General features: G+C 42.2%; 2 protein-coding genes across 3 annotated transcripts; one reads left to right on the top strand and one right to left on the bottom strand.

The window, feature by feature from the left end:
- Positions 1 to 379: 379 nt before the first annotated feature.
- mvb12a (multivesicular body subunit 12A) lies at positions 380 to 6,600 on the bottom strand. The gene is made up of 9 exons (XM_080449049.1): positions 6,484 to 6,600; positions 4,275 to 4,370; positions 3,971 to 4,054; positions 3,689 to 3,788; positions 3,037 to 3,166; positions 2,535 to 2,672; positions 2,146 to 2,252; positions 1,973 to 2,031; positions 380 to 1,700 (listed from the first exon to the last, which is right to left on the bottom strand). Exons 2-9 carry the CDS (start codon positions 4,368 to 4,370, stop codon positions 1,623 to 1,625), a joined length of 792 nt encoding a protein of 263 aa, XP_080305175.1. The 5' UTR covers positions 6,484 to 6,600; the 3' UTR covers positions 380 to 1,622.
- Positions 6,601 to 11,136: 4,536 nt separating this feature from the next.
- LOC308102215 (pre-B-cell leukemia transcription factor 1-like) lies at positions 11,137 to 27,907 on the top strand. Of its 2 annotated transcripts, XM_080451815.1 has the most exons (9): positions 11,137 to 11,964; positions 12,217 to 12,440; positions 14,079 to 14,152; positions 19,855 to 20,099; positions 20,578 to 20,768; positions 23,465 to 23,600; positions 23,759 to 23,915; positions 25,898 to 25,984; positions 27,001 to 27,907. In XM_080451815.1, the coding sequence occupies exons 1-8, from the start codon at positions 11,962 to 11,964 to the stop codon at positions 25,939 to 25,941; spliced, it is 1,074 nt and encodes a 357-aa protein (XP_080307941.1). In that variant the 5' UTR covers positions 11,137 to 11,961; the 3' UTR covers positions 25,942 to 25,984; positions 27,001 to 27,907. The 2 variants fall into 2 exon arrangements, with proteins under 2 accessions (XP_080307941.1, XP_080307942.1); XM_080451816.1 differs by having other exon boundaries at positions 11,137 to 12,440.
- Positions 27,908 to 27,985: the final 78 nt, after the last annotated feature.

Genomic DNA, 27,985 nt, shown 5'->3' on the forward strand with positions numbered 1-27,985 from the left:
TGTTAAGCACATAAACCTCACTTATATCATGGTTGGAGTAAGCCCAATAAGAGTATCTAAATGTATTTAGTCACAAGCCACTTAATCTCCAACATTAAACTTTTGGCTGGATATGATTAGTGAAAAGGCATGGTGTTGCTGCAAAGGCAATACACATCAAAGCCGAGTCCATACAGGAGTTTCAGCAAATTCATAAATGATCAGGTCTCTATGTTGTCATTCAAACTGTAAAATGTGAGCATGAACAGCAACTCATTTATCTTGTTCAGTTCGTCTCTCTCTAACCGTTCAATGTCTCAGATGTTCTGTAAGACAGGATATTAGTTATGTCTTTCTTTAGTACTACTACTAGTGCATTAATTCAATATACTCCACCGTCATCGCTTAACAGACTTTTATTATTTCCATGCATTAAAAGCATACCATAAAAATATCCCATAAACAGTCATTCTGTAACATATTTTTCAAAGACAATACAGCACATAAATAATTGGTCCCTACTTTGTCAACAACTGCTTCCCCCCCATTATATATAACTCATAATACAAAAGTTAACTACACCATAGGTAAAAATGACACATTGTACACAACATACACTTTAGTGCCTCTCATGTTAACATCGCTCAGCATTACCACTTGCTCACTGATATTTCTTGGTGTACCATTTCTGGGAAAGGATTTGTACCAGTGTAACAAAAAAGAAAAAAAACTCATGATTTGGTAACATTAGAAAACAGTGCATATCTTCCAAGCATTGACAAGTTTGACTTCAAATGCCTTTTTTCTGTCCATTAATTTAGGCTTGTCTGAAAGAGTGCAACTCTTGGTTGTTAAGGATGTACTAGTCAGAAATGAAATATGCCTAAAAGTACATACAGATGTATATGATAATGCAGATGCACAGTTCCCCCTACATATTTAGTAGTGTAATCTTCAACCCTGTATTCTCTTCAGTTTCTTCCCCAAGAGGTATAATAGTCTATACATGTTATGGCAACACATACAATCCCATTCAAATGCGCCTATCAACGTTTTAAATAAGAATGCTCTAGCAAAAACTAAGGAATACAGGCGCACAACTTAGCTTAAGTTAAAAAAAAAATCAAATGCTATAGCTACGGCACCTACATGGCTTTGACATTTTGACACAAACTGACAATACATATGACAGGAAGACTAGTGTTCCAGGATAACCTTTCAAGATTACCTACATAATTATCGTCGCTGTCAGGCAGAAACCTTGTAACTCCAAATTTAAACTTTTTTCATCATTAACTCCCTACTTCATCATACAAGAGTGTCAAGCCAAAGTAGTGAAAATGGCCGATCTACAAGCTCAGAATGTGTCGCATCGCAATGCATTGTGAGCTTGTAGATCAGCTATTTCCATTATTTCAGAAACATTTGGACATTTGGTTTTGGACATATGCGGTTTCCACCCGACAGGGACGATATACAAACCCACATGGGCCTAATAAAACTTCATAATGAACTCGTTTTTCCTTCATCTCTATCGTAACACGAGGAGTCATCTTGAATCTTCTTATTAGATAGCACCCACCACAGAAACCTGACATTGTTTCAATGGCAAAGGGGAAGTCAAAGTGCAACGGTCATCAAGTCTATGAGGCACTTGCTGCTGGGACTGATGGCCTGGTTCTCTTCGCAGCAGATTCTTCCACAGAAAATGTGTAGCTATACTGAAAGAGCAAAATTATAATATGAATATCAGAGATTTCAGTTCACAATTCAAAGACCTCTCAAAAAGTCATGAACTGTAATTAGATTCTCTCAAGTCATATATAATGCCAAGCACTTATAGACCTCAGCTGAGGACTCTAAAAAGAGAAGATGGAAACAAGCTTAAAGAGAGATTGATAGAGAGTACAGCATGGAAAAAAAGGGATAAGTTCCACTTAGTGATTATGTCACTTTTGTAGTGCTTAAAAATAAAATAAAAAAGGAAACGCACCATGCCGTTCATCTGGCTCTCAAACTTTGGATGAAGGGTAAAGGGAACTCCATCTATAGCTAGGGTGAGTAAAGGTATAGGGAATATGGGTTAATTAAATTATGGAACAGTAAGACAGTGGCAATTCAATACTGTTGAATGTGTATATAAAAGGGCAACTTGAAACAGTATACCTGTGATCCCAGAGATACTGCTATCGGCAGTTATGTCTGGAATCTCCTTGCGTTGGAGTGTACTACGCCGCTGACTTAGTTTAGCAGGGGGCTGAGGTGGAGGGTTGCTTTGGAGACAAAGGCAAAAAGAGAGCAAAGTTTTTGAGAAAGGCATGTGTATCCTGATAGACTGAGATGTTTTAGTTTTTAATTAAATAGACAGACGCATCAGATATTACTGCTGTTATTACTGATTCAATGTCCATATGCCAAAACAGAACTTCCAATACATTTGTTTTGCATTTTATAATGTATAATGTCACACAATTTCCACCTGAAATTAAATGTTGTGCTTACTTTTAACACTTAAAAGTTTCTCTTTAGGGAGTGATAAAGCTCTTTTCTTATACCTTGGTCTGAGAGGCAGAGGGGAAGGTTGTTCCAGGGACAGTTTGCGGACATCCAGGGTGACACTGCGAGGCTTGGCCTGGGGCATGGGGCCAGAAAACTGGCCTTTTCTACACCACATCACATAGCCATGGATTTCTCTGGAGAACAGTAAACCCAACTTATGAAAAACTGTAATATTTACAGTGATTTACATAATTGCATTTAAGCACAAGCGGCACAATGTAAATTTTAATGAATAAAATGTAATTTTGTCCAATCTGTATGGTAGAGTATGTTAATAAAATATAACTTATACAATTGGGGTAGTTGCATTTTGTCTCCCTGCTCTTCGATTGAGACATTTAGATCGTGTCAAAGGTCATGTCTCACCTAGACACAAGATCTGACACGAATTTTGACCTAATGGTCAAGTTTCAATTTATCCCCTGAGCATTGTAAAAATGTCAGCACTTGTGCAGGAAACCGGGTTCAAATACGGGGTAGAAGATGAAAGTTACTAACCCCACACACGTGTAGTGCTGCAACATCATTTTACTTTTAGCAGTCAGTTTGATGTCCAACACAGCAGTGTCCACACTGCCGACTGGTACGACTCGCACACACACACGCTTCTTCTTCCACACTGAGGCCTCTGCATATGAAATATACACATTAATTTTAAAGAAAATCTAAGTGCACATCATTTTTGAGAGACTGTTTGAGAGACTATTTACTCTGTCGCTATTGTAGTGATATGATCACTTATCTTCCTATTTGTATTCTTCTATTTGGTAATCTTCCAAGTAGTAGGATTCCTTATAGAATGTGTAACTATCTCTGCATTTGGGTGTATGGAACCTGTATTGTTTCCCCTATTGCATCATTCTGCTCATGTGATACAACAAGCCTAGATAAGAGTCACCCACTGTAATTATCTTAATTTGAGGAATACCAAACTTGGTAGGAACACTGTGTGCTGATTTTGGACAGTACAACTTTTCAGAGCATCAAGCTGTTGCGCCGACTTTTTTCTTTTCTTTTTCTATTCATATTTGTTACTTTGTCTTGCACCAGTGACAGGTCATATGGAACTACATACATTTTGAGCACACTTGCTGCTGCCTCTGCCATGTTACGAATGCAAACAATCAACTGGTTGTGGGCGAGTACTCACTAGCTTCTAGGTACTCTGCTATATAGCAGTAACCGTGAGGGATAGTCTCCTTGTCTGAGATGATCTGAACATCTGACACCACCATACCCCCCGATAACTCCTGAGGGAGGACGAGAAAGGGATAGATGGAGAAAAAGAAACGTACACGTAGGCAGAATAAAAGCATAGATGAACAGCAGGGTCAGAGGGTACAGGAGTGAAGTATGAGGGTACTTTGAAGACAAAAATGATCAAATTTTAGCAAAATAGTATGTGTGTCTTCCTGATGTTTGCCTGCGTTACCTTGCTGTAGCAGAGGTAATAACCAGACTTCATCCCAAAAGTTCGAGTGAAGTTGGCTGTTGCTCCATCTTCTGTAATACTGATCTGAAGGATGATGGCAAGAAAGTGAGATAAAGAGAAGTGTAGGTATTATTAACTAGAAATGTATAAACAGTGGTAAAAATTAAGGCATTTATAGCATGTGACAGACAGAAAAGTTCCTGTGCCCTATGGACACCCTTGACTTCCCCATATCCCTACCTAGACTGTACACGGCACGCATAACACAGAATTATATGCATTTAATATACACCCCAATCCTTACCAGGGTGAAGTCTTTAGGGCAGATGCTGCTATTAGAGGTCCAGGCCACTGCAGCCATTGGTCTGACAGGACCTCCCCCATACTCCTTCAGAGACATCTGAGGAAGATGAGAAAGGAGACAATGATGAGAAAAATATGAATATGTGGTTTTGGTAGACGACGTAAATATCAGGGGGGGTAGTACACAAAACCACAATCTGTTCCTTGTAAAGACAGCTTGAAACCACACTACCAGTCCCACTGAATTGCTCACTCTCCCACCTAAACTAATCCAACCTTATTCCAGAACCACTCCATGGAACCTGATGGCTCTTAACCCCTCCACTCTCCCGTTTTCCATGATCTACTCTCTTCTCTCCCCTGATTTCTTTCCCTCTGAGTCCCTCTCAACTGACTGACAGCAACCTCCTACTTTCTCTCCACAATTTCATCTGTCTTTGTCCATCACAGTCTCTCTCCTCCAGGCCCGGTTTGTCTGTCTCTAACCCTCTCCTTTATTGGAAACTCTCTGAGCTGAGTGAACACGTCTCAGAGCAGCTGAAAGTAAGTGACGCAAAACTGATAATCAGATATCTCTCCCTCTTTATTTCATCTATGCATTCTCCCTCTCATTAGCAATGTCTATAGTACTATTTCTGTTGCACAAAAATTCAGTCATCTGCCTCTAACCCAAGGAAGCTCTTCCGTCTCCGTCCCCCTCCACTGATATCCCCATCCCTCTCTGCTGAAGCATTATGTCCCACACTTTGACATGGTCGATAATATCAGAAGCTTTCTCCCAGCCTCTCACTAACTCATCTAACCCCAACATCTCACATCTTACTTCTCTATCTCCAAATGAAGTCTTGAAACTTGTGTCATCATGATCATACCCTTCTCAATCTTCCAGACCATTGCCACTGATCTACCCCCAATCATCACCACCATCAACAACATAAACCCAGGCTGCTTCTGTCTGCCTTCATTTCTGCCAAAGTTTCTCCGTTCCTAATTTATTAATTCATTAACCCTCCGATGTCAAGAACTACAGACCAGTATTACTCCTTTGCTTTCCTTAACTCTTGAACAAGTTGTTTCTAATTAGATCTCTCTCCATCTCTCACAGAACAACCTTCTGGATATCAACCAGTCACAGTTCAAAGTGAAACTTTATTGTCACACATGGGGCAATTTGGTTTACAGCTGCAATAGCTCAAGCAGTCTAGAGTCACATTAATTTAAAAAACAGAACAAAAAAAACTCCTGGTCCGACAAGTTCGGTGTACCTAGCAGGCTTTTAGACTCTTGCAAGTAAGATTCCTTGCATGTAAACTTACGTCTGAATCTGATTCTGATTTTAAACTTCAGTTTTCTCATTGCTATACAAGAGTCTGTGTCCTGGCTCTATGGAATAATTAAAAACATTTAAACAGGAGCTTTTTGCTGGCTGTATGGAATAAATGACACAATGAAAGCTACACTGCGTGCAAAAGATGCAGTAAGAAAAGAACAAGAGGGAAATTATAGGGTGCAAGGCAGAGGACCTAAAGAGGCAGGATATACTTTATACAATCATATCTAGTTGTTATAATTTGTAATATCATACTTCATTCAAACAACTAATTTGTTAATAAGAATAACTCCCAAAGTCAGGAACCAGAGAGCTTTTGGAAACTGTGATGTCATCAAGGAAAGTCTGAAGCTCCTTCATGAAATGAATAGGGGATTTGTTCATTCTGTGGACCTTTAGGCCTATGTTTAAGTTTTCATAATCAAGTACATTTCATCTAATATCATCAACATTGAAGTGAAATGACCCTTATTTCCACAATTGTTTTCATGGTCGCATACTTCTATAAAATTAACAAAGCCTCACGTATTCCCATTTAAGCAATTGGAGTCACATAAGCAATGCACTCAATACAAAAGAATGTTGATCTTATTATGGCAAGACAGTCATATGCCGACTTAATTAGATTGTGTAAGAAGCCTAAATTAAAACTGCGTCCCAGAATAATAATGTCATTTTAATCACAAATAGCAACGTCAATGTGTGTAGGTGTAGGGCAGTAATATTTCTAACAATAACATAGCCTAAATACAATGGGTCCACTGAATGTTTCACTGACACAACTATCGTCCGCTCTTATACTTAGTTTAAACTAAAGCATTGGACTCCTTCATCCAGTGCGTGTCATGATTTTTACTCAAATAATCGCAGAAATACTTACTCTGCCTTCGCGTTCACTTTTTCTTGTTTGTGGATCAGACTGAAGACAGGTAAACAACTTTTTAGGTGTCAGACAAAAATCCTTGGTCTTCGTCAAAAAAGCCGGAAGGAGTGATTCCATAATGACTTCAACTCCCATCAGGCTAGGCAGGGAGGGGAAACATGATCTGGATAAATGCAGCGGTGCAAAAAGTACTCAAATGTTTTTACTTAAGTAAAATTATCAATACTGCAATGTAGATATACTCAGTTACAAGTAAAGGCCCGCAGTTAAATGTCACTTGAGTAAAAGTACAAAAGTATTGGTATCAAAATGTACTTAAAGTATCAAAAGTAGAAAGTATTCATTCATAATGAGATAGTAACTAAAGTTTTAAAATAATTGTAGTGGAGTAAAGGTAAAAGATTTTCCTCGAGATGTAGTGGCGTAGAAGAAAAAGTACTGATTGGAAATACACTCGTTAAGTAAAAAATACCTCAAAACTTAAGTACAGTATTTGAGTAAATGTACTTAGTTACTTTACAGCCGTGGAAACATGATCTGGATACATGGACCGACGACCATACGCCGACGACTCGTCTGAGCCAAACACAAGATGGCGCTGTAAACTAAATAACACAGCGTGTATCTACGACTCGCCCAATGTCCATTGTACAACTGTAAGCATAAAGGGGGCTGGTATGTGTTGTGCGACTATCAATTTTACCATAAATGCACTTAATACCGCGAGAGAGAGGGAGACACACGCACGCACACACACACACACACACACACACACACACACACACACACACACACACACACACACACAGAGAGAGAGAGAGAGAGAGAGAGAGAGAGAGAGAGAGAGAGAGAGAGAGACACAGACAGAGAGAGAAAGAGAGAGACAGAGACAGAGAGTTGCGACAATTGTAGTCCTTTTAACAAACAAATTGCGCACACAGGTGCGTGCATGAGGTGTGCTGGTGGTGGTGGGGGGAGAATAGACAGTGCTGAGAGGACGATCGATTCTCATTTACATGAAAATGAGGCAGAACAGGGGAGATTGAAGGAGGAAGGGAGCGAGGGAAGGATAATGGAAAGGGGGAAGGGTGATAGAGAAAGGGCAAGGAGAGAAGGAGAAAGGAGGCAAGAGGAATGATAGAGGTATGTGAAGCACAGAGCGTGGGGCTCTAAAGGAGATAACGGGGAGGACGGGGAATGTGAGATAAGTGGGGGATGAAAGGAAAAACGGATAAAAGGAGCTGGAAAAGAGACAAGGGGAAGAGAGAGGGCAAGGACATTTTAAATATTAAACACTACACACACATAGGTCTACTCATATCTGGTTGTTGGATGTTTTAATGTGAGCACATTGTGGGGTGATACAAGACACATTTAAATGCAATAATACATGACAATCAGCTGACCCCACCAAGGTACACAAATACATAGGTTATGATTAATACGGCCCATCTTCCTCCTGTTAATTTGGTTGGTCTTTCTTCCTATGTGGTTTAAGAAGGAAAGGACAATGCTAAATCTATGGATATGATGTGTATTAATGGTTTCTCTGATCCCCAAATGCAATATGGATTCAACTGTAGTGAATACACATTCACTGTCCTGGGAGATGAAACGCTCTCAGTCCCCGGGCACCAGACAATGCACACTCACACTCACAGAACACATAGATATGTGTGTTTTTTTGTGTGTGAAAGAGAGAGAGAGAGAGAGAGAGAGAGAGAGAGAGAGAGAGAGAGAGAGAGAGAGAGAGAGAGAGAGAGAGAGAGAGAGAGAGAGAGAGAGAGAGAGAGAGAGGGATGAGCTGCTACAAACATGGAGCATCCAGAGGTGCTCAGGTCCCCGTTGGCATGGCAACATGCAGAGCAGACCACTGGGGGTGGCTGTGGGGGGTTAGAATTGATGGACTGTTCCATCTGGGCAAAAGAGAAGATCAGTGTTTATTCAGAGCATTAAGCTTAATTGGCTGATTGGCCAATTAATGAGAATGAACCAGCAGTAATCTGCTGAGATTCAACTGGGGGTAGGGGGATACAAATTGCCTGGTGTGAGTATGTGTGCGAAGATGCATGCATGCTCACGCAAGTGTATGTGTGCAATGCATGCACTTGTGTGTATATGTTGCACGTCCATGCGCTTGTAAATGAAAGAATGATAGAGTGTGAGAGCAGTTTGGTCTGTTCTGTTGTTTCCTGCCATGTCCTGGGAATCATTTATCTATTCCGATCCTTCTGTCTCTACCTGAAAGACAGGACAGGCCGCATGCAGGCACTTGCAAGTTCATGTGCAAAATGTGAACACACGCATGCACACATTACCACACACACACACACACACACACACACACACACACACACACACACACACACACACACACACACACACACACACACACACACACACACACACACACACACAGAGGATGTTACCATTCGTTGCCTGCATTCTTAAAAGCATTGGGTTTCAATAACACTGGATTGAGTGACAAAAAATACTACAATCTGTAACCCACAACCACTCTTTAACTCAGCAAACACATGCGTGGGCACCCTCGCACAAACACACACAGCCTCTAGACTACTAGTCTAGATATCTGTAGGGTAATGGAAGAGGTGCTGCTGGTAAGTGGGGGTGTAAATGAAACTCTAAACCATGGCTTCTGCCCTTCCCCCCTCCTCCAGACCAACCGTCAATCATCCTGAAAGGGGCGGGCTAATGCCCCAACGTTCTGTTACCTCCTCCTCCTCCTGCTATGGCAACCAAGCTGCCAATCAAATGGGGGGGGGGACTGGGTACAGCTGTCTGAAATTCTCTCTAGTTAATTTATGGTTAAGCTTTGAAGGGAGACCACACAATCCTCCACTAACCAGTCAACATGCTCTAGCCTTTAGCTCTGTGTAGCTCCTCTTTTGTGTGTCCGTGTTGTTAATTATCATAATTTATGGCCATTTTATGGAAATCACATACATGGCATGTCAAAAGAATTTCATGGTCTACAACCACAAATGTCAGCAGACTCATATCACTGTAATATGCTATAAAAATTAAAGAAAATAGGTTTTAGGTACTTGTGCAGGCCTATGCTTCCCCACACCACTGTAACCGGTAAACACATAGAGATGCATACACACAAGCGAGCTAATTGAGTCGTTAGCTCAAGGCATGAGAGCTCAGTCACTCCTCTGTCTTCATCAACAGCGGTTTTCTCATTAGACGAAAGAAGAAAGGATGACTCAATCTACGAAACAAAGGACGCTCAGACCAGTGTTCTCAACCTGTCTGTGACAAGGCCAAAGGATACCCTTGAAATATCATCTTGGTCTTGGAGACATAATTGCCTATGAGACAATTAGCTGGGCCTCTCTAGGGAAGGATCTCATTAATCCCAAATATCTCACAACATGATCATGTACAAGATTAACTGGAATGAGTGTACTACTTATAATGGTTGCTTCAATTGCTTTGGAAGAAGTTGTGCACCACTGCACATCTTAAGGGAATCTAGGGATACGATTAAGGGCACCACACAATGTGCATCCCACATTTTTTATGGGCAATACACATCACGTTACGTCACGTTAACAATCTAACAAAATTGTAGGCAGCAAAAAAACATATGGAAGGGACTGTATTTGTGAATGTAACACAATAACAACCCCACCACCACCACAATTAAAAGTATTTAAAACATGTATGATAGTCTGGAGCTCTCTAAAGGCCCTCTGAAGGCCCATCTGAAAGGTTATATGGCACCACAGACTAGTCTACTTTCCAATTACTTTATATAGGCCTACACAACTATGCACAAATCGTGGTGTAATGATCTGAGTATGAGTATGTAGGATAAGACATAAGACTAGTCATGTGTCTGACCTATTACCAGTGCTGGATTCCAGGGACTCTCAGTGTTCCTTTTGGGGGGCCTAAATGTACCCTTATACAAGTCTGTAACTCTGTTGTTGACCTGGCATCCTATAGTGTGTATAGTTTCAATGTAGGCATATGGTAGGTTCTTAGTTTATGTATGTATTAGTTATGATTAGATTATTGGTTTACTTATATATTACTTTATTATTAGATAACTATTTTTATGCATTTGATGTATTATCTTGTGTCCTTGTTTACTGTAGTAAATCGCTCTGGATTAAGAGCTCTGCTAAATGCCTAAACTGTAAGTATACAAATGAAACCAAATGGACCCGTTAGGGTACATTTGGTTCCAATTGTATACGGTCAGGGTTAAGGGGAGACCTTGAAATTAAAAAGTTTGAGAACCTTTTAAGAATTGCTATTCTTTAAGAATTGCTATAGAAAGACCCAACATGACACGAAATAGACGAGATATGTTGTGGTAGATAGCCCAGTAGGCTATCATCCTACGATGGCGGTTTTAGTATAACTTATGAAAAGAGCGAGCCCAATAACTTCTGAAAAGACGGGAGCACAGTAAACTGTCCTCGCTCTTTTCAGAAGTTACAAACAAAAACCGCCATAGTGTATCACCACCACCAACATAAACAAAACAACAATAGGCATGGTTTCCGTGGCGGTGAGCACGGCTGAACTCGCCTCTCTGTGGTCTGAAATGAAACTGCAGCGTTCTCCCCGGGGCCCGGTGACGTAGAGGCCAGGGGATGGAGGGATGGGGACTGACTGTGTGATCGGTAATGAGGCGTTGGGAGGAGTGGAACGAGGTGAAAGAAAGAGAGCCGCGCAGAGAAAGAAAAAAACGGGAATAATAAGGGAACCAGCTGTCTATACCGGGCATTGTTGGATATAAGACGGAGCCTAGTCGAATCGGCCTGGATGGAGGTCACGTAATAGCGTTTTTTCAGTCCGTCTTTTAGGTGAATCCGGCGGTCATTACACTTTTAATGACCGTGCTGGTCGCCTGGACTTATAATAGGTTATCGCCGGAGAAACTGGAGAGACGACGACAACAGTAAAAACGGTCACGCTGGAATTTTCTGATCGGGTCTACTCGGCTACAGCGCCGTTCCTGCCATCTTTCAAAATAAAAGGATTTGTATCATTCCTGTAGTATATAATAGCCTATATATTTTTTTTCCTTGCCGAATCCAGAGGCTGCATTTTTGGAAACAGGCCCGGGTAGTCTTAATAGTTACAATGGTAACAGGCTAGTCTGGTTGGTAATTGTTGCCATTTTCTTGCTCGCAACAAGCCCCAGCCACACTCCCCCCTCTTTTGTCGTTTTTGCATTGCCGACCGTTCCAAAGGAAGCTACTCTTCTCTACCTTTCTTTTCTTTTCTTTTGAAGCCTCTTCCCCCCTCGGTGGGCCTCCTGGTCTCGTCTTTAGCATACCGTGGAAGAATTAAAACCATGCACACAATCTTACAATAGTGTGTGTGTGTGTCTCTCGCAGGGGAATGGTGTGAATCGTGGCCTTACATGCCAAAGAAGGAGAAAATTGTAGAGGCCTACGTTGCTTTTGCTACTTTACTTAGACCAAGTAAATGGTAAGACTGCACTTTTTGTCTCTTCCTTTCTTTTCAAGACTAGGTTATGTGTCGATTGCAGTGGGTCAGATAGACCGCACTTCTCCTGATTTAGTTGCCTGTGTTTTTGGGGGGGATTTTTCTTACACCCTTTGAAGTCCTCGCTGCTTCAAGTTAGTTTGCTCAAAGCTACCTCTGAGAAGGAACCCCTTTCTCAACTTATCCCTCCTGTGTGACGACTTGTCACATTACTCCCCCTGTATTATTGTCAAGACGACGTTTGCGACCAGCATGGAGGACCAGATCCGCATGATGTCGGGTCTTGTCGGACTGTCTGGGATGTCTGGACTGTCACAGGGGGACGTGGGACTCGGAGACCCCGACGAGATACGAAAACAACACAACCACGGTCTGTCTCAGCAGCCTCAGCAGATCGGTGACATTCTCCAGCAGATCATGGCCATTACAGACGAGAGTTTGGACGAAGCTCAGGCCAGGTAATATGAAATAAGCAGAAAGGAGAGCTGGGGAACACCTGGTCATCCACGAATAAGGGCCAGATGGGTTGAAAATTTGCAAATGAGAGTTTATTAGGGGTATGAGGTTTGGTGATGTGAGTTGGGGGCAGTTTGAGAAGAACAGATCATGCACTCATGCGGTCAAGCTCACACATACATACACACACACACTGCATTTCCCCTGTCGTCTCTTGAACAAATGCTCTTAACTTTCATGGGCGCCCAGCGGGCTAATTAACTGAAATGAGTTTGCTAGACGCCTCTGATTGATCGGTCATCACGTCATTAACGCTGAATAATGACAAAGGGCTGGAGAGAGAGAAAGAGGGGAGGGTGGCTCCTGCATTTGAAATGTTGAGGGCCATTTGGGGGACGCTCTGGGGGTGGCGGTGTGTGTGGGGGTCTGGTGGTGAGGGAGGTGGTCTGGTAGCAGTTGGTGTGAAGCTGCTTATCGGTTGCAGGAACGAGAGAGGCTGATCGAATTTCACTCCGCTTGACCCTCGTCTGCTGTAAATAGCCTCTGTGACCCCCCCCCCCCACACACACACACACCAACACTGGTGTTAATTTAGTAAGCTGTCTTGTTATTATGGAATCACTTACTGGCCTGTTATTACTGGCCTGTTATAAGATACAAGGCCATCTGACCTAATTTTGAACTCCTGGTAGGTCAACTCTGGCTGGAGGCCATAGGCCTTCTATACCTTGTTGTTCTTTTAGCCTGTAGATCTTATGTTGGTTCATTATTAGACAGCAGAGTTGACCGAATAATGATTCAGGAAAGAAAGGGGGATCACATAACATACTACACCACATATCTGAGCAGCCGGGACCATATATCGATATAGCAGGTCTTTGTGGATACCTGGCTGTTTAAGTTTGAAAAGACCTAGAATTTATTGAATGGCACCACCTGCCTCAGTTTATTTACCAATACATTACAAAATACTGCAGAGGGACTGACAGACACACACACACACACACACACACACACACACACACACACACACACACACACACACACACACACACACACACACACACACACACACACACACACACACACACACACACACACACAATAAACACACCCATGCAGTCTGTTCTCTCTAGAGAGGTTTTTTCTGGTTTCATTGCAGAGTACAATCAATTGTCCAATAATAGGTGTGCAAGTCCAGCTGTCCACACACACACACTCCTTCCCTCTCCTCTCCTCTCCCCATCTCTCCTCTTTTCTTCCATTCTTCTCTCTCCCTGCCTGTCCTCGCTCCTCTTCCTCACATCTCTACTTTTATCCTCTTTTCTATGGAGGTAAATAAGTTCAGAGTCAGATGACTAAGGCTAGTTATGTGCTCAGGCCTGTTTTCAGTTGAAAGGTTCAAACTGGTCTGGTAGCACACTTAACATGTTCCGTTGGAAGTCTATCTCTGGTTAACAGTGACTTCCTCTTTGTCTGTAGGCCCATATGTGTGTGCACGGCACATGTGTCATTTTGTGTTGGTGTTATGTACTGGCGTTAACAGTCTGACAGAATTTCACGAATGTCACTGTTTGACATCATAATTCATTCTCTCTCTCTCCCCTGTCTGTATATATCTCTCGTTCTCCACAATAAAGGAAACATGCATTAAACTGCCACAGAATGAAACCTGCCCTCTTCAGCGTGCTGTGTGAGATCAAAGAAAAGACAGGTGAGTGCTCCAATCCACATCAACCAGTCATTATTTATTATTACATGGTGATGGGGGCCAGTGCTTCACATGATATTCATTACATAGTGTAAAAATTTACCCGCAGCTATACATTATTACACTCTCAGCGTGTCCATTTTTACACCCTCAGAGTTGAATTAAAACAGAGGATTTTACTGTATAGTTGAGTGTGGGGGCTTGTCTCACCTCTTTGGACTACTTTGTCAGAAAGTAGCTGTCCTACTCCTTTCTATCACGCATTATTAAGTGTGTGAAAAAGGATTTTTTTTTTGTAGTATTCTAGTATTGCTGTTTCTGCTTTGTCTTGCTCCCTGGAATGTCATTTGTGTGGGAATATGATGGCTGTTGTTGTTTAACATATCCTTCTCTCCCGGCCTTTTTCTCAAAGACACCCACACACAAACACATTCATTCTTTGTTGTCTCACTTGCTCACATACGATAAACTTGTGCGCATGCATGCGCGGCACGCACACACTCTTTCCTTCATTTTCAGTCTTAAGTTAGAACCATTAAAAATAACACATTCCCATGACAGTACCAGTCAAAAGTCCCTGTTGTTTTCTGAAGATTTATACTTACTGTATCTCCCTGTTTCGGTCTCTGTCTGTCTATATTTGTCCGCTGTCTTGTCATTCTCTATCTGTCACTGTCTGACCTCTTTGTTATAGACAACTCCTTTTCCTGCCCCTGTCTTTCTTTTTTTTCTTTTTTTTCGTCTATTTTTGAGTGCGTTCAAGCCAGGGTACAAAATAGGCTTACATTTTTAGAGGCAATGAGGCCGCAAGATAGAAGGAGAACAACAGGAGAGCGTGGTAGAAACAGTTAGCTGGAAACTGAGAGGCGGGAACGGGTCTGGAAAAGAAAGGGAGAGGGACAGCGAAAGAGGGAGAGAGACAGATTGATGGATGAGTTAGAGAGGGAAGCAGTAATGGTTGTGTTTCATGGATTGGCAGACAGTTGATAAGCACCAGACCCCGAGTCCGTCAGCTCTGCCCACTAACATCTACTTTCACTGGGGGGCAGTTGTCACCCGATGCCCCTGCTTTGGCCTAACTTTGGTGGTGCACAAAGTGGTTTTAGTCTGCCAGAAAGCTCTTGTCTTTTTCTTTTTTACAATGAGATGACATATAATCAACTGTCTCTCTCTTAAAGGGATACTTCACTTTCGGGCCGGGGACACATTTAAAAAAAATATTAAAAATAAATGAAAAAAGTTATGGAAAATTCATGGCCCCCTCACGCATTAGAGTGTCCTACTAATGCGTGAGGGGGCCATGAATTTTCCATAACTTTTTTCATTTATTTTTAATATTTTTTTTAAATGTGTCCCCGGCCCTAAAGTGAAGTATCCCTTTAAGCTCTCTATTTCCCCCTCTCATTCTCACCCATTGGGTGCATACATGTAATACACTGTACAGGGTGGGCAGTCTGGGAGGCTGGCCCATAATCCAGACTAATTACGGATTAATTGAAATTAATGGGTTCCTCAGACATAGCAGTCTCACATCGGCTCTACCATTCTTTTCTGTCTCTCCACTCTAACTACTTGTATATTCTTGTACTGTATATTTTAGTTTTCCTCTGACTATATATAGTAATAGGGACAATGTCTTTTTGAAGGCCAACCTGGAACTTACCACCGCCATGGGTTCCAACCACAGATTTCCAATGGAATTTGGTTTTGCATTGATTAAGAAAATTAGTTCTGTAGCAAACAAAGGTTTAACTTGGGGTGCCTGGTGGCTCAACCAGTTGGTGAACTTGCCACGTACACCTTGTGAGTTACGAAGACACAGGTTCAAATCCAACTCCCGGGTAGAGGGAACCCATTTCAAACTCCCTTCCGGATTTTAGGCCTTTAAACTGCAGCAGTTTTTTTGCTTGTCATTGCTTACGTGTCTCTTGCTATTAGTCCCCCCCCCCCAGACCCCTACTTAAACAAGACGGTCTAATAACGGCATCGATTCCACATAGATCTTGGATGTCACGTTACTTTAACTCGCACCGTAGTTGGACACTCCACTTCTATATACAGTGCATTTTTCTCTCTGTCTTTCTCTTAGTTATGTCAACATTGCGCTGAAGAATTTTGTTCATTCAAATGGTTGAAGGCAGCCTTGCTGTCACATGTACTCTCTCTCTCTCTCTCTCTCTCTCTCTCTCTCTCTCTCTCTCTCTCTCTCTTGCTATAACCCATGCTCACTCACACAGTAAACCTCACTATATCCAATGCTCTTGACCATAGTCTCTGTCTCGACCCAACCTCAACGGACACACACAGCTTTCTCTCTCCCCACCAGAATGCATACATTAACTTGTCTTTTACCAGTGAATCTGTATTCGCTAATTCACAAATATTGCTTTTATGAATCATTGTAAGCACCATCATGAAGCATTGTCGTGATGCTACCAGTATAGAACACTGTGCATTCACACTAGCATGCCATAATAACAATGCAGGCATATTGACTAAGTAGGGGCACGTGATATTACTTGCTTGCCAGTATGAAATTCATCATTTAATGCCGGCCTTCAAAATTGGTGCACGTTCACACAACACGCATCACGCCAAAATAATATTATATCACGCCAATATAATAAATATTCCAGTAAATTGCCAGCATTTTAACTTAAGCAAGTGTGTGAACAGGGTTCCAGTGCCATGTATCAAGTTGTCTCCACAATACTTTCAAAACACAGAATTTTCTCTAAAACTTGACTACAGTAAATCACTCCCGGGATGAACAGTCTTCATGCACGAACGAGGAGTGTGCCTGGACGATTGCGCGTGTTTGAACTCAGCTTGTGCTAAAACCCTCATGCACGCTCAGGCGCGTTCCTCGTTCATGTATGAGACTGTTTACAAAGGAAATGTTGTCAATAGTTGTTTGAGCGAAAATGCATGTGTTTTGGAAGTACTGTGAATGCGGCTGGATGCATGACATTTGCATCCAGATTCTTTGAAGAACTTTATAGTAAAAGTAGGTTAATATAAACTCAGAGGAAGACTGGAGAGAGAGCTGGGGAGGTTGATAAATGAGGGGGGGGGGGTAATTGCTATGTGGTTGGGAAGTATGGAAGAATACTTAATGCAGAGAAGAAAGGGAGGGGGACTCGGGGGAGATTTAAAGCTTGTGTGCTAATGCCCCCTCGTCTTCCATTCTTCCAAGAAACTGGAGGATCCTCTTTACAATCTGTTTCTCTTATGCCACAAACACACACACAACTGTGTCCGTGTGAATAAATGAGTACGGTGTCTGTGGATTGAATGCTTGGATTATTGTAATCCGGTTAATCTGCCAAGTGAAGGTGTGAGGTGCATCTGTGTTAACAGAAGGTCTGATTTTCTGTAGGTCATGGCAATGTACACACCTTTTATTTGGAACAGAGATAAGGGTAGGAATTTGTGTAATAAAATCATTGAGTATATGTTTCTATAGCTGTGTGTGTTTGTGTGTGTATGTTTTCACTACAGACAGTGGCGTTTGGCCAGATGCGGAGGCTGTCATAGGCCTCGTTGTGGGATTATGAATGTGAGACGATCCCTGGAACTACACAGTAATTGCCACCTAATTTGCATAACTGTGCAAATTAATGACCTCTCAAATGAGCATTCATTTTTCACAGGGTCTTTAGTAGCTCCTTAAGAGCCAACGTTAATTAACGGTGGTGTGTGTTTGTGTCTGTGTGCGAGTGCTGGTGTCTGTGTTTGTCTGTGCCTCGGTTTTTGGCCGGGGATCCCGGGAAAGGCTGGCATCCATGCCATAGCAACAGCTACTGTTTTTCTGTCTATTCATTCCCTCTCTCTCTGTTTGTAACCTTTCTCCTGAACACACAAATGTATCAGCAGCACTAGTACAGCAGTATACACACAGTAAAAACCCTTAGTGTTAATGTAACTCTGAAGTGTGTACAAATGGAATCAAATGGACCACACTGGGATTTTACTGTTTAGAGACAATAACAGATGCTACTAGACTTGATCTCCTTACCTCACGCTCCACTCCAGAGAGAGAGAGAGAGAGAGAGAGAGAGCGTGATGCCTAAGTTTCTTAAGTCATCCGATGTCTAAAGTGTGTGCACTAACCCATGGTTGCTTTTAAGTGAGTTGGCACCGAAAGTCCTATCTTCTGTGCTGGCCATTCAGCGCTACATTAGCCTTGTCAGGCTACTATACCAAAAGTTATTTCTTGGTTAATTATTCTGATGACACAGCAACAATGCACCAGTGGAGACAATAACTCAGACTGGGTAAAGGCAAGTGTCTAGGTCACAGAAGATTGGAAGATGTGTCTTGTTTCTGGGCTGGGCTGAATGCCTGGCAGATAATAATGATGGGCTATGTTCAGATTGCTGTGGATAATGCAACCTTTTTTCTTTCACTGTGACTTTTGATTGACTTTGACTGTCAAGGACATTCTAATGAGCAGCATCAGGGAAAAGTTTCAATGAAGGAACAAAAAAGGGTCTAAAATGTAGTGCCTCTGCTCTGTTGAATTATGTTTGTGAAAGGTAGTGCTCTCTCCTGGCTGCCAAGGGAATTACAGATTACATATAAGCCATGTTCTAAGACAGGGGTCGTTTGTCAGGCCAAGGACCCCTTAGGTGAGAGAGAGATGAAGCAGGGACCCCCACTACATTGGATTCATGTTAAATGTGTGTTTTCAGACATTAACGACTTAAACCCTCAATACTTTGTAAACATGACCTTTGGCTCTGTACTTGGTCTGCTCTTTTTTTCCCCTGTACACCAAACCTCTTCGCGGAAAATTGCCAATCTACAAGCTCACAACGACGCGTTGTGAGCTTGTAGATCGGCTAATGTTCTCCCAGGAATAGGGATGCGAAGGTTCATGTGATTAATGTAAAAATTCCGAGTTCCAATCGCACAAAGATTTGGCGGCCCCCCTGTAGTATCTCCGAGGACCCCCTGTGGAAGACCCCTGTATCCAAGACATTAAACATTACATAATTTGAGGAAGGAAGTACATGATGCATGATACAGTGCAGCATATAGTATCATGCAGTGTTTGTACACTGATGTGTACATGTGTTCATTTCTGTGATCAGTTCACTTTGCGAACACTAATATTGTTCAGCATGTGAACATAACTACATGTCTGACATTTGTTAAAAAAAAACTGCTCACTAATTTGGATTGATATTTGAAATGTCTACGTAATTAAATCTGTGGGAAACAAGATACTTGCATTTTCAGATTAGTGATGCTGGAGAAAAAAAATGCCCATTATGCACGTTACATGTACTATGCTTAGGTCGCAATAAGCAGGTGTCAATAGATATCTGATTGAGAGGTTTAATGCATCGTGTGTGTATAAAGACTGCCAAAGACTGGTTGTGAGATTGGTGCAAATATACTCTTTCTCTCTCTCACACACACACACACACCTCTCTAGAATAGATCAGTACAATTGACTAACTTAGAAGCTGCATGTAATGTGTAATGACCCCTGGTAGCTCCCCAGCCTATAGTCTGAATCACTGGAGGTCAAAACCTGAAGTGTCTATAGGCCCCTTTAAAGACCCCTTGAAAAAAAAAGTGGGACCCTCAACCCATTTCAAGTCTGTCATGAATGTCGTCTCAAGACAAATTAACAACATTGAACACTCATGCAAGATGATGATGTTGTTATGACAGCTTCCTCTTAACTTTCACAGTCCTCAGTATCCGTGGCATCCAGGACGACGACCCCCCAGATCCCCAGATCATGCGATTAGACAACATGCTGTTAGCGGAAGGCGTGTCTGGCCCAGAGAAGGGCGCCGCGTCTGCAGCGGCGGCAGCTGTTGCCGCGGCAGCCGGGGGGTCACCTGACAATGGGAACATAGAGCACTCAGACTACAGAGCCAAGCTGACCCAGATACGAGGGATCTTCCATGCTGAGCTGGAGAAATATGAACAGGTACATGAGAGAGAGAACGCTCTCTCTGTCTTTGTCTCTGTAGTCCTTCTCTCTCCCCCTTTTTTCTCTTTCGCCCTTTCTGAGACGCACCACAACAGACAGTTTCTTAAATTTTCTACTTTTGATGTTTTTTTGTAAATGTATTCCCTATTTTGTTGTACAAGAGTGTTGCACAAAAATAGCAGATCTATCGTTAATTCTGTCTGTGGGTTTTTATAAATATTTATTTAACCAATGAAAAGTATTGACCAGAGCTTGTGACTAGATAATAACCACATTGGATCCATTGGAACACAGGTTATTTTTTACATTTCCTGAAAAGTAACGGTTTTGGACATAGAAGCCGTCCATCCAACAACAACGACGATATGCAACACAGGTCTCCCAGCTGAATTCAGTCTGGGGATATTGCGATTATTAACATCATCAATACACTATTTCCGGTCAGCTACCAGCTCATTTTCTCCTCTCGTGCCAGGCATGCAGTGAGTTCACCAACCATGTGATGAACCTGCTGAGAGAGCAGTCCCGCACGCGGCCCATCTCACCCAAGGAGATCGAACGCATGGTGGGCATCATCCACCGCAAGTTCAGCACCATCCAGATGCAGCTGAAACAGAGCACCTGTGAAGCTGTCATGATCCTACGCTCCCGCTTCCTGGATGCCAGGTCCGTTCTGTCTTTGATTGTCTTCTCTCTGTCTGTATTTACAGGTGTAGTGATCGTTGCAGGCAAGCTTGTCTGTCAGTCAGTCTTTCTCTCTCACTCTGTTTTTCACTGAGTGACAGTGTGCTTGGATGTTTCTGTAAAAATAGCAACTGTCTCTCTGAGACGTACACTGATAGCACACCTGTTCACTGAGGTATACTCACTATACTGTTACTGTGAAGCCAGTCCTGCTTGCCCCTCTGTGGCTGTTGTTTTTTGTATCTGTTGACTGTTGGTACACTTGTACCACTCTCTCACCTGCAGCTGTATGTTCACTGTGAAATGGCGCTCTGCAGTAGAACATTTATTTGCTCTGGGCGAGCAAATAAAGGGGGTGAGGGGGTGATTAAAGGATGATAGAGTGATCATTATTGCGCTGATTGTTCAGCTGTCATAAGCCCATATGGCAGCTGACCAATCAGCGCAAGCTAAAGCTACAGAGCACTGACCATGTGAAACACGTATATACACCTTCCGTGTTCTCAACCAACTGTGGTACTACCATTTCGTTCGACCGGTCAGTTCCTTGTTGATGGTAATGTTTATCTATTTATTAACTTGGCGTTGATCAAAAGTTATTATTTGTTGAACAAATAATGCTGTGGGAATGTGATAAACAAATGATCACCTGATATTCAATATTTTCAAAGTCCATTTATGACTTTGCACCGTTGAGCCAGCTCTCTATCTCTGCTGGCATTGTGTGTATAACTTCTCCCGTGAGTTGCTCCCCCTTTTCCACCCATCGTCTGTCGGGGCTATGGGACTGTGACAACAAATCTCATAGCCCATGGTGAAAATGCAAATAAACTGCTTCCTTGCTTCCTGCATATGGCAATGGGCAATGCCAGTGTGCAAGTTCAGATGGATTTGTAAACCCAGTGAGGAGAAAAATGGGCTTTTGTTTATTTTAAGCTATTAAACTAAGATTATAGTAAGTAATAAAGGGGACGTCCGGGTGGTGCAGGGGTAAAGTTACTGCCCTCCCCACACTGGGGTTAGACTCTGCAGCTTTTGCGGCTTGACTGGACACTCCAACAAACACAAATGTGCTTGCGGGTGGGAAGCTGGCAGGGGGATCTCTGTCACTGCACTAGCGACTCGTACAGGTTGGTCAGAGCACCTCTGTTCAGCGGGGAATAGAATTGGTTGGGATAGCGTGTTCCTCTGCAGGCATTATTACACCGTTCCGGTGAAACTCCTCATTGTCATGTGAAAAGAAGCGGCTGACAACTCCATGTGTATTGGAGGAGACATAGGCCCCGTTTTACACTGGCAGCCAGATCCAGCCTGAATCTAGCCCGAATCAGATCTGTGCCACATCCAGATTGGAATCCGATTTGCTTTATGTAGTCTGAACAGAGACGGGTCACCTGGAATCAGATTTTTACAAATCCGACCTGAGCCACATTCAGATGTGGTTTCAAATCTGATTCACATCTGATTTCTAAAGATGCGTCTCAGTCTGAACGCAGTAACCTTATCTAACCACCCAAGTCACATATCAAACTGTCCAAAACGTCACTTGCAGCGCGACCCGAGCGCCACTGACGTCATTACAGAGTGTGTGAATTGATTTTGATTTACGAGAGAGCAAGGGGTGTAATGAAAACAAAACAATAGTGCAGCATAAGTTTTACAGAAGAAATGGCGAGCAGCATTCAGTGGACAGACGGAGATATTCAATGTCTCCTAGCACTTTGGGGGGATGCCTCAGTACAAGCTAAATTTGTAGGAATGTATAGGAACAAGGCAATATATGAAGATATATCTCGCGGCATGGCAGAAAATGGGTTCACAAGGTCCTACTGTATCTGCAGTGTCAGAGTAAATGATGCCTACGTCGTTACCACGGTAACCAAAGCAGATATGTGGCGCAGGGCGGCTTTGGGCTGATGTTTAAATCAGTCTGAACACACAGATCTGTGACCGATCAGATCTGGTCACTTGCAAATGCAGTGTGAACACTGCGGGCCAAAAGATCAGATTTGAGAAATAAATCCGATTTGACTGGATGTGACTGCAGTCTAAATGGGGCCATAGGTCTCTACACCCTCCCCAAGACCAAACAGTAGGGATTGGCAGTGACAGGGACTATGCAGGCATTGAATTGGCATAATTCCAAATTGAGGGGGAAAAAATTACGGATAGATCTGTTATCTAAGCCACAATTACTATTTAATTTGGTATAATGCAGTTTTAAGTAGTTTTCCTTATTTCTTAAAAATGCAGGAACAGATAACATTCTGGAGGTTATAATGCCACTTGCCAATTTATGTTTATAGAAAAGGGATCAATTTACATTCTTCATTCATCCCAGCTAGCATGGGTGGAATATTACATGGCTACTTATGAGCCAATAATTTAACACACAATATTAATTTTAAATCATTTGTATTAGCTTACAAGTGTCCGCTTTGTAAATAATCACTGCAGAATGGCGTGATCAGAATCGAGTATTGATCAAAGCAGTGCTGGCCATCTTCATACTATTATTGTCTGTTGTCTCATTGCAACTAAATGTGATATCTTGTCATCTCTATGTACTCATGTGTCATGGCTTGACTTTCAACATGTCATTGCACCAATGTCAAGACAAACCCCTGTGCAGCTATTGCAAATGAAGTGACTGTGATGCAATGTCTCTCCTCTGTCAGGCGGAAGCGTAGAAACTTCAACAAGCAGGCAACGGAGGTGCTAAATGAGTACTTCTACTCCCACCTGGCCAACCCGTACCCCAGTGAGGAAGCCAAGGAGGAACTGGCCAGGAAGTGTTCCATCACTGTCTCTCAGGTTAGTACTGGGGTCAAGGGTCACACCATCAAACACAGGTCAACCTGGAATCAAAAGGGGCTTCACCATAAACGACAGACACACACACACACACACACACATATATAAAAAGTAAATTTCACTGGGTTTCTTACTTTTTTACTTTTTTTTTTTTCAAGGTGTCCAACTGGTTTGGTAATAAGAGGATTCGTTATAAGAAGAACATTGGGAAGTTCCAAGAGGAGGCTAACCTGTATGCCATGAAGACAGCTGTCGATGCAGCTAGTGTGTCCTCACAGGCCAGCCAGGCCAACTCCCCAGCCACGCCAAACTCAGGTACACACACACACACACACACACACACACACACACACACACACACACACACTCACACTCACACTCACACAGAAAGCCAGAGGGAGAAATGTACAGACAGTTATACAAACTCACTGACAGACTATACATGCACGCTCAGCATGCACACCAGCAGCAGCCTCTCTCCTGATTGGCTGAATATCATATTCTGCAGTCGACCAGGTGTGAACTCAGCCAATGGGGAGGGGCCCCTCACTGCAGCCTCAGGTAGGACCGCAGTAAGGTCCCTCCACCTCAGTGACCCCAACCACTCCTCTCAAAAATCCTGAGTGCTAATTTAACTCCTTTTGTACACTCTGAGTTACAAGTGGATAAATTAAAATGTTACTGTATAGTTAATACTACTAATACTTGGTACATATTTGCTTTGGAAAAGCATGCAGCAGATTACATGCGGTCAAAATGATGTAAATGCAGCCTTGGGGGCGCACAGCCCCAGCACAAGTGGGGGCTGTGCGCAAGTTTGTTCACAGCCATACAATTGAAACTGCGCTGCAGTCAAGTAGCCTCCATCAAGGACTGAATGAAAAGGTTGACGCCAGCTAGTCAAAGTGTGAACCAGTCTTTAGTAATACCTCCACACGACATCTGCAGGCCATACTGTAGACTCCTTCCTCTTCCATCCCACAATTCTCCCTCAAGTCTAAACAGGGATGACATTTATTTGCCCCCTCCTAGCCAACTCCAACAAGTGTACCCTGTGCTGGGTGTATTCCATACCAGTGGTTCCCAACCTTTTCTGGATCAGAGCCCACTTGAAAGTCTTGAAAGTATTCACAGCCCACCCACCTGACCAGTTAACTTCAGTGGTCAGATGGGTGGGCCACATGCATTTTCAGAGCATGTTTATTTTAATGATCAATCAGTCGATTGTGTTCTGGCTTGGATTCACGGAACCACCTGAATATAGCAGATCTACAAGCTCACAGCTTGGAGATCTGCTATTTTCGGCAAGACTCTGTGTAGAAGGGCTGACCAAGTACAGAGCCAATGGTCAAGTTGACCAAATATTGAGGTTTAAGTGGTTAAATGTCTGAAAATAAACATCAAGCCTGAATAACGTTGAAGACCCCTGCTCTATAGCAATGAGTACTATCAGAATATAGAGCTATTTTACACTAATTTTAACCAAAGAAAATCACTTACCCTACCTTAAGTTCCTTTGTATCACAATGAAAACACATTTTCAAGGTTTTTAAAGAACATATACCATGTAATTTTTTGAACATACATTTAAAAAAAAATAACATTATCATTAATATGTTTCCGTTTGCCAATTATTTGGGGTCTCACTTGCAATATCCTCACGGCGCACACGGGTTGGGAAGCACAGTCTGTTCTATACTAAAACAAGCTGTTCCCAGCCATGCCTTGGTCCAATTTTCACAGATTAGCAAGAGTGAAACTTGAGCGGTTGGGTTGGCATGTACAGTTGATCTGTGGATGATATTCTGTTCAGCTACTGTATACTGAACAGAATGTCTCCAACATGTTCCTCTTGAGCAGTTATTGTATGTCATAGTTTGAGGTTCTTTATATTTTAAATGGCTAGTAGAGTAGCCATTTAAGTAGAATGATCCCAATGAAAAATAGTTATAGTTATCCTTGTAGTAATTAATAGTTTCCCTGCAATGTCCCCCCCCCCCCCCTACAGCTATCCCTTTAATAATAAAAAATAATAAACAGGCGTAATTAATGATATGGGGAAATGGTTACAGTCTAGAAACAGTTTGTTAGCTAATAGCTACCTAGTTATCGTACGAAAATCATTTTGGGAAAAGATTTGCTTTGAACCTACTCCTTCCTAGGAGTGTCAACAGCTGACCGGATGTTGACGAGGCTTTTGTCTCTTGACCATTTCAGCAACAGACATGTTGAAATGGTCTATAGTTCTATGAGTATTGTAGTCTACAATAATGTGTGCCTTCTTGCCCTCCGTGCAGGTGGATACCCAGCCCCGTGCTACACTCCTGACGAGAGGTTATGAGGACCTGACTGGAGGAGCACTCTTCCCCCCTCGCTGTCTCCATGTGAGTAAGACGGGTTGTGCACCGGTGTTTCTATGGTAACGCACTCTCCCAATGAGTAGCCATGGTGATGGGGCTTTCCCTGTGGCTCGCACACACACCTATTGTAGACCTATTGATGCAGTTTGTTGTATTCCGAAAAACACCTCACTATATACTGTTAGCCTTCTGAACCTGAACGGTAATAGATATTGAGCATTACTTAACCAGTTAAGGTTCCGAATCCTAACATTTCTAAATCCTAACAAGTTTTTTGAAAAAACTTATGTTACTATGTCAGTGGTTCTCAAACTTTTTTTATGTCAAGGACCCCAAAATGTATTTGGCCACGGTCCCCCATCTCAAAATATTTAGTTCCAGGGACATTACATTACATTAATACAGTAATTTAGCAGACGCTTTTATCCAAAGCGACTTACAATAAGTGCATTCAACATAGGTAGGGAACGAAAACTACTAATCACCAGAAGTCTTAAGTGCATTTTCTGCAAAAACAAGCAACCAAGAGTATACCTAGCGCTAAGGTAAAAGTGCAATATATCAGCTACCTATTTCCTTAAACAGATGAGACAAAATAGCTAAATCAAATGAGCAGGAGCTAAAACAAATAATTGTATCGACTAAACAAGATCCAATAAAACAATACAACAATAAAACAAGCGTTCGTACAACTAGTTAACAACAAGTAGGCCAGGCAAAGAGGAAGGGTAGTGTTTCCTGAAGAGGTGGGACCCCCAGAAGCAAAGATTTGAGTTACAAATGTTCTCTTTAAAAAATAAATATTCAAAGATTTGCACACATTTTCATGATTTTTCTAAAATAGCAGATCTACAAGCTCGTATATCTGCTATTTTTTAAATAGCCAAAGTATAAAATAATGGTTATAGCTCAAATCTAAACTGACACAGATGCGTTCCCGGTAACAAACTTTATGTGTCTCTCTTTGTGTATGTATTTTCCTCTGTCTCTGACCCCCCATCTGTTTGTGTGTCTGTGTTTTTGTTTCTCTCTCATCCTAGATTGCTGAGGGCTGGCAGGACCACGTTGACCCCCCCCCTCCCTCACCCTTCCACCCAGGGCACCGGGCAGCGTGCACACTCTGACACCTCCAACTGAGAGACCCCCCCCCACCCCCCACCGTCCTCCTCAGACTAACACAAAACCCAGAAGACCCCCACCTACCTGTTACCTGTAGTCATACCTCAAACTGAGCCACCGATCGGCCACTCCTTAACTCCTTTATTTTGTCTTGTTTACTTTTATACTGACCCTCAAACACAACTCTTACCCCCCCAAAGGGTCTTTTCCTCCTTTCCACATGTTAAGCCCGAGTTATGCTTGGTGGTTGCACACTGTGTCATGCACCGAAAATAGCTAATCTACGTGATGTTGTAGGTTGACTATTTTCGGTGTGCGACACCGGTGCAACACTTGGTATAAATCGGTTTGTCTTGACACCACCGTCTGATTTTGCTTTCTTTTTTATATAATTGTTGACTTCTTGGCATACAGGTTAGCCTCCTCTTGGAATTTCCCAATGTTCTTCTGCTTTTTTTTTTTTAAAGGATAAATGTAGTCACGGATGTAGAGAGAGCTTTTCTTTTTCTAATACTGTTTCACTACGACAGGGCACCTGCCTATAATGTGGCCTGGAGCCAAAATGAGGATTCATCATCTTGTTTCAAAGAATGGAAAAAAAAATGTTTAAAGGAAAAAGGAAAAAAAGAGGAAGTATGTTACTTGTCTTCCATGCATGTAGTCCTTTTTAGATGTTTAGCAATGATTGTATTTTTCTTTTCTTTTTTCTTCTTCTTGGACTTTTTTAAAAATGTTGCTACAGAGAAAGATGTATAGGTACAACAGAAACTTCTAAATGGCAGAAAATAACCAAAAATGAATAAACACATTGTATGTCAGTTATTAACATTTTGTGTCCTGTTTTTTTCTTCTTTCTTGTTTGTGATTAGATTTTGAGGTATTAATATCAATATTTGTATATGAATA

This window comes from Gymnoscopelus braueri, assembly GCF_963280865.1.
Source record: "Gymnoscopelus braueri genome assembly, chromosome: 2".
Lineage (NCBI taxonomy): Eukaryota > Metazoa > Chordata > Actinopteri > Myctophiformes > Myctophidae > Gymnoscopelus > Gymnoscopelus braueri.

Bases quoted from the DNA above. Each gene is read 5' to 3' on its own strand.
- mvb12a (XM_080449049.1), bottom strand. From the start codon at position 4,370: ATGTCTCTGAAGGAGTATGGGGGAGGTCCTGTCAGACCAATGGCTGCA. The intron at 4,055-4,274 runs GTAAGGATTGGG...ATCATCCTTCAG, and splicing joins GCCCTAAAGACTTCACCCTG to ATCAGTATTACAGAAGATGG. The intron at 2,032-2,145 runs GTATACTGTTTC...TACTCACCCTAG, and splicing joins CAGTATCTCTGGGATCACAG to CTATAGATGGAGTTCCCTTT.
- LOC308102215 (XM_080451815.1), top strand. The intron at 20,100-20,577 runs GTACATGAGAGA...CTCTCGTGCCAG, and splicing joins AGCTGGAGAAATATGAACAG to GCATGCAGTGAGTTCACCAA. The intron at 23,916-25,897 runs GTACACACACAC...CCCTCCGTGCAG, and splicing joins CCCAGCCACGCCAAACTCAG to GTGGATACCCAGCCCCGTGC.